Here is a 12,500-nt window from a genome sequence, read left to right on the forward strand (position 1 = left end):
CAAAGTCTAACATCAGTAGACGTTTATCTTTGGTTGGTTTTATGTTTTGTAATCATCTTGACGTTGGAGTCTGACCTCAAACTGACGTTGGGTTCTAACGTCAACCCGATTTTCATATACAACCAATATTCAAAGTTAGTCTGACACTGGAGTCCAATTTTACGTCTGTGTGATGTTTGCTGCCTGCTGGGATTCTTCGAAATATCTCCTTTTGTGTTCGATAGAAGAAAGAAACTCAACGAGGAGTTTCTTTTTAATCCCACACTGTAAAAATATCATGCTGCCTTAATTTTTTTAGTTGAATCAAATGATCTTTTCTAGTCATCTCAACTTGCATCAATCAAACGAACTAAAAATATTAAGTTAAACTTTGTAGAACTTAAAAAATTGAGTTTTAAGATAATCAGAAACCTGATTAACTTCTTCAGTTAAAGCAGGGGTGCCCGTACTTGGTCCTGGAGGGCTGGTGTCCTGCAGATTTTAGCTACAACTTGCCTCAAGACACTTGCACGGATGTTTCTAGAAAGCTTAGGAAGAGGTTGACTAGCTAGCCCAGGTGTGTAGGGATGGGGAGTCGACTCCAAAAGAGTCGATTCCTCGACTCTCAATGGACATAGTACCAGAATCGATTCCAGAACAGGAATCGACTCCCAGAGTCGAGTCTTGTTTTTTCAAATCCTCCTGAACGAAGAAGTTACATGCTGCAGTTAAAATGCTCATTCTCGAGCATGATGAACACCGAAGGCGCCCGCGTTGAGTGACTGCTCACACATTTGACACTTTTGCTTTTCGCCACCACGAGTACTCTAGGCTATTATAAATAGTGCTTCAGGATCAAATTTGCTTTCACTTTTAAATTCCTATAAAACACACCTTTTTGCAATTTGGTTTTAAAGATGATCTGCCTGCGATGTCAAGTTTGCTGTGTTATAAATGAAATATAGCATATTTGTGTAAATTTGGAGCGGATTGATGTCTTAGATAAGCACTGCAGGTAAAATTATAATGTTATTGGTTGCTGCTATATGCTCAAGTAAATATTTTAACATATGCCTATTTCACAAATAAATAATTAAATTAATTAATTAAAAAACACTAATCAGAATGACAAAAGTAGCCAATTATTGATAAAAAAGTAGCCAATTATTGACAAAATCTTATGACAATACATGTCGTCCTGTTTTTTGTGTCTGTTTGGTTTTTTTAGCCCTGGACGCACTTAATATTTAGGCTGATGTTCTTGTTTTGTTTTTTTAACTACGCATTACATACATTAAAATTAAGATACAATTTATAACAATGAAATTTGTTTCAAAAACAGAATTTTTAAATTAAAATAAGTCAAGGTGAAGTGTTCAACGATATTAAGAAGACTAAGATATTAAGATATGAACTGCTACACATCGTTTGATGTTTTAACTTCTGTCTCCAAGATTGCAATGTAATTTTCTAAATGATCTTAACTAGATAATTAAAACATGCTGTAAAAAGTAAAGGCTCATAGCACTTTTATTTTGACAGCAGATGATTTAGACTGTTGATTTCGTCTGACCTGAGGTGAACTGCATGTATAAAGCACGATATGATACAGCATGTTTAATCCTTGCGCTATTTTAAGTGAATGTAAATAGAGTCGATTCCGCCGACTCCAAAATTAAGAATCGAGAGTCGACTCCAAAAATCCCGGAACCGAACACTCCTACAGGTGTCTGATTGGGGTTAGAACTAAACAAGGCAGGACACCGGCCCTCCAGGACAGAGTTTGGGCATTCCTGAGTTAAAAAAAAACATAAAAAACATTTGTTGTCCTGACTTTTTGTCATTAGTTTTCTTTACAGTGAGTTTATTGAGGCAAACGTTGTAGTTTATAATGACTACGCGTCCTTCATACTGCATTCATTAAACACACAGCCTATAAAAAAGACGAGTGACATGATAAAAACACATTCTGGTTTATTGAAGTCATTAAACGTTGTCACAGCGCTCTGAAAGCTCACATTTACAGACGAGAAACTCTGCTTAGCAAGCAAGTACATTAAAATCAACTCAAATCCAACTGAAAAATCTAAAGAAAGGCCAAACCCTTCAGAGGTAAACGTCACGTTTTTACTGTTAATATTTTTTTCCCTTCAGGTGTGAGAACTTTATTTCTGTTTAGTTCCTCTATCGGAGACATACAGCAGATTAGCGAATGTCTGTGTGTGTCCATTTTGGAGGGGAATGGAGTATAAATCATGCGTCAGGTTATGTACAGCAAAAAAAACGAAACGAAAATATAATAATAATACACCTCGCCCCTCAATAAGTGTTTGTCGTCGTGTTTTCTGTAGCATTTTCCCCACAAGTTGACCATGAGGCATCTATCAATTCAAGCAGGTTTACACTGACAGCAATAGAAAGGTGAATATGGTTGTCTTTAAGACTTCGATATCTGTCCATATACTGTATTTTGGAGAAGATCTGACCAAAGCCACATTTAAGCTCTGCGTGTTAATAATATTGCATTCTGAAGCAGAGAACTTGAAAAGGAACTAGCTGAATATTGTAGTTTTTTTTTTGTACACAACAGATACACTATTTGAAAACGGCTGGTTTGCTCGTCAGTATTGTGTGTTACGCCACTGAGTCCTTCTCACGCACTGCATTTGGCGATGTGTTTGCAGAGGCGAGCAGGAGTTTTGTATGCATGATCACATTTGGCCACTATATACAGCAAGTACACTGCGCTCTATAAAGGCTGTTATATACACGACTTTATATCTTTTTAAAAACATAATTCCGCTCTTTTATATTATTGTTCATTCGTTTGCTTGTAAAATTAGAATTGCACCAAGGACGACGACCGCTATTTGTTTTTCTAGTAGTACAACTAATCACAGGTTATTTTCCAGTGTTCACTCAATGTTTGTTAGTAAGGATGTTGAATCCTGGTTTCCAACGAAAACAATAAAACAACATATCCATCCCCCTGATATTCACATTCCATACAATCCTTACAAATGAATAAAGTGCTCTCTTTCTTTATAATATCACAGACAGTCAGTGCAGACTGAATAAAAGTTATGAGTAAAAGTTAAAACAAAGATACTTCACTTGATATACTCCAATATTCCATGTCTTAGAACAACAAAGGAACCAAAATAAGGAGAAGAAATGGTATTACTACCTTACAAACGCCCCTGAAGCTTTGTTTTGCGTAGTTTACATACTGTAGAGTTCATAAGACGTCTATGGTGTGATACATTCTTTGACTTGAAATACGGCAGGATTGCCACTCCAGTGCTCGATAATCAACTCGACTCATTTTGTAAATAAAGTCAGAAGCTTTGTTCACAAAATGTGAGGGTTACTTGAAAATCATATTAAGCTTATTCCCAAGAAATTGATTATTAACTAAGGTTATTGCCACTTCACCACTTTGAATTTTGACACAACAATATTTCTGCTTGGGAAGCCAGAACTCTAGCTGTAAAGATCTCCAGTTGTAAACTCTGAGTTATTATTTTGTAAATATCTAATACCATTTCCAAATGCCCAACAAAAATGAATGACAAAGCGAAAACTAAATAAACCCGTCAGAAAACTGCCTAAATATTTCTATACATTATATAACTTAATTATAAATATTTCTCTTTTTTCCCTTCTGTAACTACAACTTGGTTTTGTCTCATTTTCACTTTTTACAGTATTGAACAATCCCACAATATGATGTCCAGAAAGCCTAGCAAATCTGTTTAGTTTTACTGGGAAGTGTGAGAGAGAGAGAGAGAAAGAGAGAAGAAATGAGTTCAACTCACATAGACTCCCCAGTTTCTTATCTGCTTTACTGCTGGGAACGATGGCGATACCATTCCTCTGCATGTAGGCCTCTGTTGTGGAATGTGAATAAATGTGCTTTCTTATAATGTGCAGAGCTTTATAGAACATATTTTACCTTTACATACTGTATTCTAGTGCTCCAAACTGGTGCCGTCAGACTATTTCGAGCCCGTCCACCACCCAAGTTCTAGAAACTAAGTTTTTACCAGGAGATTGAGTTGACCTGACGTAGGCACAGGTATTTGAACACAACTTTGTAACACTGTTTTTTTGTTTATTAAAAGTAACTCTACTAAGCAGTTTTGTTTACTCGAAATACTGGTTTTAATATCCTGCACCTGCACAGTCTCCTATGTTAGACCTGACACAAACATTCACACACACCTTTGTGCCCACCCTTTTGGATGCCTATTAAACATTTGACTCCACAAAGGGTCTCTTTGGTTTGATGGGCGAGGTGGGACCTTGTCTGGCATCACGGGATAGCTGGCGGTACATGTTCTCCTGGTACGCCTGTGCCACGGGCATTGTCCGGGCCACTTTGACATCCTGATACGTGGGCACTTGGCTCACCCGCTCTAGGAGGTCTCGATCACGGGCTCCTCCATTGGCAAGCTTGCCCAGGGAGGAGGGTTGTGGCTGGGCATAATACTCCTCTTCTAGCATGTGTCCATTTTGGGCATTATTGGTCTTATTGTAGTAGGCAATATTGCCTAGAGATGTAGGAGGGCTGTAGGAGGAGGCGGTGGAGGCTTGGTGGATCAAGTTGCCAGGGGACGTGGGGCTAGTGATGACCGATTCCAGGGATGACACGGGCCAGGCGCGGGAAGGCTGGTGAAGATACTGCTGTGTAGTCCTTGCAGTCTTGTCGATGACGCCCATGAATGGAGTGGTCCGGGATCGAGCCGGTTCGCCCGAGTAGTGTCCACTCTGAGAGGGCGATAGGGCAGATGGCTCATCGAAGCTTCGCTCATATGCCACCTGGAGTGGGATTTCCATTTGGGCCATCGAGGAGGAAGGCCTGAAGCCAGAAGCTAGATTACAGCTCGAGCCTGAGGAGATATTACTGCTAGACGGAGAGAAGCGAAGATTTACGCTTTGGGAGTGAATAAGAGGTCTGGGGGTCGGTACATGCTGCTTTAGGTCACTTGTATTGGCACTGATGGGTCTACGCACTAGATGAGGGATCTCTGGAGATCCCAGTTGGCATGGTGGCAGAGCAGAGGCTGCCACTGCTCTCTCAAGTTCATGCTTAGAGACAGGATAGTACGCTGCTGACTGGCTGCGGCTGATCTGTGGGGTTTGGCTAAAACGCATGCCTCCGGGTCCACCTGTAGCTGATCGGTAGGCTGAAGCAGGACGTTGAGGCAGCTCGTCTTTCCCCAAGTTTGATTCCAGAACCCCAGAAGGTCCACCTCGACCCCCGTGCTGACAAAGAGCTCCTACACTAAGGCTTGATTGCACTTGAGACATTGAACGGCCATCCAATGAAGGCTGGTACACTAGCCTTGGCTCCCGATCTCTATCCCTGTCAACATCCATGGAACTACCCTGGTACCTGCTGCTGAGTGGATGTGCCAGCTGGCTGTACACACTGTTACTGGGCTGGTTTGTGCGTACAATTTGTGCCATAGAAGGCTGGAGACGAAGACCCTGAACCTGGTGGTGTTGGCTGGTCTGGGAGCTCTGGGACGGTTGCGATTGGAGCTGGAAGGATCGCTGACTGCTCATCTTCAAAAGTGGAGATTTGGGACGGCTAGGTAAAGGCTCTTGCTGGTAGCGGACTGGAGAGCCAGATTGGGAACGATATATACACACGCTCTCAACTGGAGGGCTGGCTCGGAATGGAACCCCACGTCGAAGAGGAGATGGTGGAGGACTCTGATAGTCCATCCCTTGGTTCCCTCCACCACCCATTGGTGGCGGGCTGAAACGGTAGGAGGACTGGTGGGCAGGCGAGGTGTGGGGTGGGCTCTGGCGGTAGTGGGAGTTCTGATGTGTTGGGGAAATACAAGGGGAAGTTGACTGGTAACTGTGATGAGTAGGAGATGACATAGAGGAGGAGCTTGGGTGGAACTCAAAGGCCTGCCCCCCAGATAGGTAGCCAGTGTCATGATGGGCAGGAGAAAGGGGTGGACTACGAATGATGGCAAGACTTGAAGTGTTTGAGCGAATATCTGAGGCAAGACCAATAGACACAGCCTCTAGCTCTTGTTCCAGGAAGTCATCATCCTCAAACAAGTCTTGGACAGGTTCCATGTCATCAAGTCTTGGTTCAGGAGGAGGAGTATGACGAGGGGGCTCCTCATCTTCCTCTACTGGTAAAGGAGATGGTGGTGGAGATGGAGGTGGCTCAAGCTCTAGCTCTTCTGATTGGGTAACTTGTCTGTACTCTTCTTCCACGCGCTGAAGGAGGCGCTGAATTTCACGGTTGTTGGGACACAGTTTTATAGCTTCCCTCAGGTCATCTAGTGCTTCAGCGAATTGCCTATGGGGTGGCAATGGAATTATTAAACCACCCTTAAGTAATGTGTCATGGAATGAAGGAAAATAATAGAAGGTACCTACCTGCTGCTCCGCTTGGCACGGGCTCTAGCATAAAACGCCTCATAGGACTTAGGCTTGAGTTCCAGAGCCTTGGTAGCAAACTCCTCCGCCATTCCAAAGTCCTGCAACCAAGAAAGTATGGTCAATAAAAACATAGGAGGTTGACATATCATAATTTTGTAAAACTGTATTAGACATGTATCTGCAAGGTTCTGACAACATGCTACTTATTGAAGTTGTAATATCAATTAAGTATTTTATACTAAACCCTCCAGTAATAATCAGAATAAGTCTTTGCAAAGAGTATTTTTAGAAACGTTTATGGTGTTCTCACATTCATTTTCCTCCGACAGCGGGACAAGTTCAGGAACAAAGACACTTTGAGCTCCTTAAAGGTTTTCAAGTCCTCACTTAATCCTTCACGGGGAAATTTCTTCAGAGCGTACTGGTAGCGTTGAGCTGCCTCTTTTACTTTACCCTTCTGCAGGAGAAAGAATGATTGACTGTGTAAATACTTAGAGACAATGACTTTGGACGAGACAAATGCAAACATCAGAGGTAAATTTCCAGTAAATCTGACCTTGTAGAAGCCATCTCCTTCCTCTAAAAGTTTACTCAGTAGGATAATCATGATGTCAGGTTTAGATGTCGCCATTGCCCAGGTAGCAGGACCTAAGGGGTTACAGGATGTTTGATGGGTCAAAATGAACAATCAAAGGTTTGAGGGGAAAACGTGGAGAGAGACGGAGGAGTGCAGAGTGCTCAGGAGTCAAAACAGACTGATGAAGGCATGGGCAACAGGATGAGGATGCCTTCAGGGTGAACTCGATTTCTCATTCACTAAAATTTAGGGTGTACTCGCACTACGCTATGCCAAATCCCAGTTCGTTTGACTAGTGTGAGCGCAGTTTGGTTGGCCGGGCTTGGTTGGAAGAGGTGGGCCAAAGAGTTGTCTGCTTGGGGTCAGGGGTGGTACACATGTAGTGTGAGAGTAAAACTGGAGACTCTATGTCACTTTTAAGGGACTGTTCCATATGCATTTATAACTCATTCTTGTCAATGACCAGGAACTGTCATAGTTTATCAAAGATGCAAACCTCTCGATGTATTTCACCTGCAACGTTTAGCAAACCTCCTAATACGTGTAGCTCGATGAATAGGGAAGTGGAGAGGGAGACAATTGCACACAGGCTCAGTGCAAGGTAAGTGTGAGTACACCCTTAATCGTTAACAAGAGAAGCTACTGCTTAATCCAAAAGTTCCCAACCCTTTTTGTCATGCTTAAACTAGGTATTGCATACCCCCGTAAGAGGTTTATTTATTATGTTATCCATACATAAAACTTTTTTCAGAACAGTTTACAATTCCAGCTCATCCTACAGCGCCCACTGAACACAGAACATGGGGAAAATAGCTATCAGGATGCTTGAAGGGAAGCAAGATGCGAGCAGGCCGAGCACAAGCAGTACCTCCTTTGTGTGGACTCGGCAGCGTTTGACATCCTGCAGCCGGAGGTAAGTGGATATGAGAGCGAGGGAGTGAGGTTTGGGGTTGCGGGGAGATCGAGATGGAGTGATATGAGAGTAGTGTGTGTAGGAGAGTGAACGTGAGAGTGGGTGAAAGAGATGCAGTGGTTGTGGAGGAAAGGTGAGGGGGAACACAAAAAAGCAGCCGTGAGTGGTGGGGAATAAGAGCTTTAGCTTAAAACTTGAAAGTAAAACAACCAAACAGCTGCTAACTCCCTCTTACCAACCACTGACTTGACAAACAGAGAAAGATGGACACTACGGCAAGAGCGCAACAAAGCAAGAGAAACAGACTGGAAACAAATTGCAAACATTACAAGCAAAAAGGGTCACGGTTTTAGTGAGACCCGGTTGGAGTCAGTGGAGTAAAGCACAGAGCAGCAGAATGCTACAGCAGCCGAGCACAAGCTAAGCTACATGAAAGCGTATGCGTACATAATGGGCTGAAATATTTGGCAGAAGAGATTTCTATCTAAATGTGTCTATTGGCACTGAACAAGTGCACAAGGTATTTTTAAATCCAAATGTGAGAAAATATTCAGATTGAAATGTTTTACTTGCTGAATTGTTTTTGTCTTGTTAATCAGGTTACTTTAGGTCCAATCCTTTTAATTTGATCTTAAATGTACTTTGAATAGGATCGATTGAGGTGTTTATGTGAAGGCTTTTCAATCTGATCGAGTCATTAAATGAATCGCTAATGGAGTATTTGATTGGCATCTAAACGTAGCTACTTGTCACATACCGATTTTGGCTCCTTTTTTGAGCAGGGCGACCACCACTGATGTGTTTCTGCAGCCGACAGCTCGATCCAGAGGACGCATCCCACTGTAGTCCACATGCTCTATCAAAGCCCCATGATCCACCAGGAACTGCACCTGGTAGAGGAAAAAGAGCAGTGGAAATGGCATTATATTTTTCTAGCTTTTCCATAATGTATAAAATTTCAGGATTTCCACAGAAAATAATCCATATTCATCTCTTAATTTTGGGGGAAAACAACAACAACAACAGCAACTTAAGATGACATTTCTACACTTCCCTTTTTGTTCCATGGTTTGTTGAAGTTTTTGATCCGGATTGGCTGGAAGTTTTTGCAATAAAATCGTTTTGTTTTAATGCACAGTTAGTTCCAGTCAGTCACCGTTCTCTATTCAGCTTAGTCCCTTTATTAATATGTGGTCGCCACAGTGGAATGAATCGCCAACTAATCCAGCATATGTTTTACGCAGCGGATGCCCTTCCAGCTTCAACCCATCTCTGGGAAACATCCATACACAACGGAAAATTTTAGCCTAGCCAATTCACCTGTATCGCATGTCTCCGGAGCACCTGGAGGAAACCCACGCGAACGCAGAGAGAATATGCAAACTCCATACAGAAACGCCAACTGACCCAGCCGAGGCTCGAACCAGCGACCTTCTTGCTGTGAGGCGACAGCACTACCTACTGCGCCTCTGCGTCGCCCGAAATAACCATCTTTGTGAAGAGGTAGCTAAAACATCTTACTATGAACTATTAGATATGCCCCTGTCATTTACATGCAAACACATTATCTCAATGACTGCTGATTCAGTGTGGGGACTAGGAGACTTAACATCATAACTGATAAAAAGTCAATCAAATATTGCACAAAACTAGTTTTAACTTAGCAAATGGCCATGGAATAAGGGGTATAATCAATGGCTTGCTGTGCTTTAAAGGAACACTCTAGGTTTTTTTTTAATGAGGCTCATTTTACAAGTCTCCTAGTGTTAAACTGTTGACAGTTTTGAATCCATTCAGCCGATTTCTTGTTCTGGTGGGGTCAATTTTAGCTTAGCTTAGCATAATGAATTGAATCGGATTAGACCGTTAGCATTCAAGGTGCCCTGTGATAACAGGCTATTCTCACATATTGCGTAATATCAGCCGAGTTTCTTGACTATTACGCCCGAATGAGCTTAAACCGTAGTCAACATTTAAAGTGGATCTATTGAACAACACCCCTTCTTTGTCCTAGTGTAGTCTTTAGCCTTCATGGTAGAGCAACCAACTCCCATGCGGAAGGTCGCCGGTTCGATCCCAGCTCGGAGCGGGTTGGGTGGCGTAGGACCGGCGGGGTTACATTGGTGCCGTGATGGGAGTGAGGTTTAGAAGAGGGTAGCAGAAGGCCAGCTAGGGAAGTGCTATGCAGGTAAACCTCACTGTTCTGACCTCTAAAAGGTGCTCTAGCGACAGATACTAGAGGCCATGGTCTTTAGCTTCCTAGGTAGAGCAACCGACTCCCATGAGGAAAATCACCAGTTCGATCCCAGCTCGGAGTGGTTTAGGTGGTGTAGGACCGGCGGTTGTGATTCACTTCGAATGTTGACGACTGTAATTCCTAGTAATATTGGTTTCATTTCACAATGTAATTACAGAAGACACGAGCTTTAAATAGATAGTTATCGAATTCTCTCTTCTTTTGAATGAAATGCTAATAGTCAAATCCAATTCAATTCATTATGCTAAGCTAAGCTAAAAGTGGCACAACAAGAATTTGGCGTAATGGATTAAAAATGGTTCAAGTCAACTGTTTAACTTGTGCATTTAAAGTCCTTTAATGCACGACTATATGTTGATTATCTCTTACTTATTACAACAAAGATGATTATTCTGACAGTACATAGATTTATTAACTACAGTCGAAATAGAATCAGGTTTGGATGTGGTTTGGACTAAGAGGGATATTTAGAAAAGTTGGTCTCAGATTAAGCCCAAATTGAAATATCACTCACCACATCTGAGTCTCCGTAGAAGGCAGCCAGATCCAGAGGGGTTCGTCCGTTTTTATCAGCATGGTCTGTGGCAGCACCTCTGTCCACCAGGCAGCGAACCACAGACAGATGTCCTTTCAAACATGCCCAGCTGAGCGCAGTCAGACCCTCCTTATCCATAAGATCCATTGATGCACCTAAATAAAAAAAGAAGCGAGGTATATTTAACCCAACCCTCAATAGCTCTACTTTTGTTTCATACATAAGTGTGTATTATGTACCCTGAGCCATTAGGAACTCGACCGTGTCCAGGTGCCCCTCTGAAGCGGCCATCATGAGTGGAGTACGGCCTTGTTTATCAGCCAGGTTTACATCTGCACCGTGTGACACCAACAGATCCACAATCTGAAACAGAGGACGGACTTTAGATACATCCAGGGCTTATTTAAATGTGGTATTAAGATGCATTTTTGCTGACTCGATCACAAGTGGATAACGCTAAGTACAGGTGTGAACGGTGAAATGTTTTGAGCTTGTCCACTTTCGACAACATCCAGAAGTGGTTGAATACACATTCATTGGAAATGTAGGTTTTAAAGTGCTTTTAATAAGTCTATTCGATTGAAAGAATCATTCTGGGACTCAATTTAAAGGGATCGTACATCGTTTACTCACCCTTTACTTGTTCAAAACCTATTTGAGTTTCTTTCTTCTGTCTAAATAAGATATTTAGAAGAATGCTGGTTGCTGGCACCCATTGCTTTTCATGGTATATTCTTTTTTTTACTATGGAAGTCAATGAGTACCACCAATAAGCATTTTTCAAAATATCTTCTTTTGTGTTTAACAGAAGAAAGTTGATCATAAAGGTTTAAATGGAGAGTAATTTTCATTTTGGGGTAAACTACCCCTTAAAAACTTTTGATTATGTTGCATATGCCTGATTGTGTCTATTTTTGTAATCAATTTAGGTAGTGCTGTCGCCTCACAGCAAGAAGGTCGCTGGTTCGAGCCTCGGCTGGGTCAGTTGCCGTTTCTGTGTGGAGTTTGCATGTTCTCCCTGCGTTCACATGGGTTTCCTCCGGGTGCTCTGGTTTCCCCCACAGTCCAAAGACATGCGGTACAGGTGAATTGGGTAGGCTAAATTGTCTGTATAGTGTATGAGTGTGTGTGGATGTTTCCCAGAGATGGGATGCGGCTGGAAGGGCATCCGCTGAGTAAAAACGTGCTGGATAAGTTGGCGGTTCATTCCGCTGTGGCGACCCCGGATTAATAAAGGGATTAAGCCGAAAAGAAAATGAATGAATGAATTTCTGATCCTTTTGTAACGGTAGTGCAACGCAAAATAAATAGTTAACTTAATTTAGATTAGGCACCAGACAGGTTTAAGCCTATCGAAATTGTAATAATTCCATCAGGTACATATAATTCATGTAAAACAAAATCAATTTTCACAAATAAGTGTTATTTTTGCATAATAATTTTACACTAAAGACTCCTCATTTAATTGCTTTTGATGTTCTGAAATATTGGCTAAACAAATTCAATAAAAACAAAGTCATCTATACATGTCTAAACCAAGCGGCAACCTCCCGCTCTCCCTCGGGAAGCCAATACGGAAGTAACTGAAACTGCAATTCATCAAAATTCCGCTAGTCCTGGCTCCATAATAGAGCAAATTGCAATTGAGCCCACTGTTAGAACGGGCAACTTTACAGCAGAAAAAAAGGTGTTTACAGCCTGGTACAAAGAACGATTTTGGTTCATATAGCTATTATTACCCTCCATGACAACTGTGAGGGGGTGAATTTTTTTATAACTCAACCATTTCCTTTATATTAGGTTATATTAAGTTTGCATAATTAAGGGC

The 12,500-nt window shown here is 41.9% G+C and overlaps 1 protein-coding gene across 1 annotated transcript in view; it reads right to left on the reverse strand.

Moving 5' to 3' along the window:
- Positions 1 to 1,933: 1,933 nt before the first annotated feature.
- Positions 1,934 to 12,500, reverse strand: part of tanc2b (tetratricopeptide repeat, ankyrin repeat and coiled-coil containing 2b) — a 260,476-nt gene continuing 249,909 nt past the window's right edge. Inside the window, 8 exon segments of the mRNA XM_056469097.1 lie at positions 1,934 to 6,307; positions 6,388 to 6,488; positions 6,701 to 6,847; positions 6,947 to 7,038; positions 7,836 to 7,868; positions 8,638 to 8,770; positions 10,652 to 10,827; positions 10,912 to 11,035. Coding sequence (XP_056325072.1) covers positions 4,231 to 6,307; positions 6,388 to 6,488; positions 6,701 to 6,847; positions 6,947 to 7,038; positions 7,836 to 7,868; positions 8,638 to 8,770; positions 10,652 to 10,827; positions 10,912 to 11,035 — 2,883 coding nt within the window. The 3' untranslated portion in view covers positions 1,934 to 4,230.

This window comes from Danio aesculapii, chromosome 12, assembly GCF_903798145.1.
Source record: "Danio aesculapii chromosome 12, fDanAes4.1, whole genome shotgun sequence".
In the NCBI taxonomy this organism is placed as follows: domain Eukaryota; kingdom Metazoa; phylum Chordata; class Actinopteri; order Cypriniformes; family Danionidae; genus Danio; species Danio aesculapii.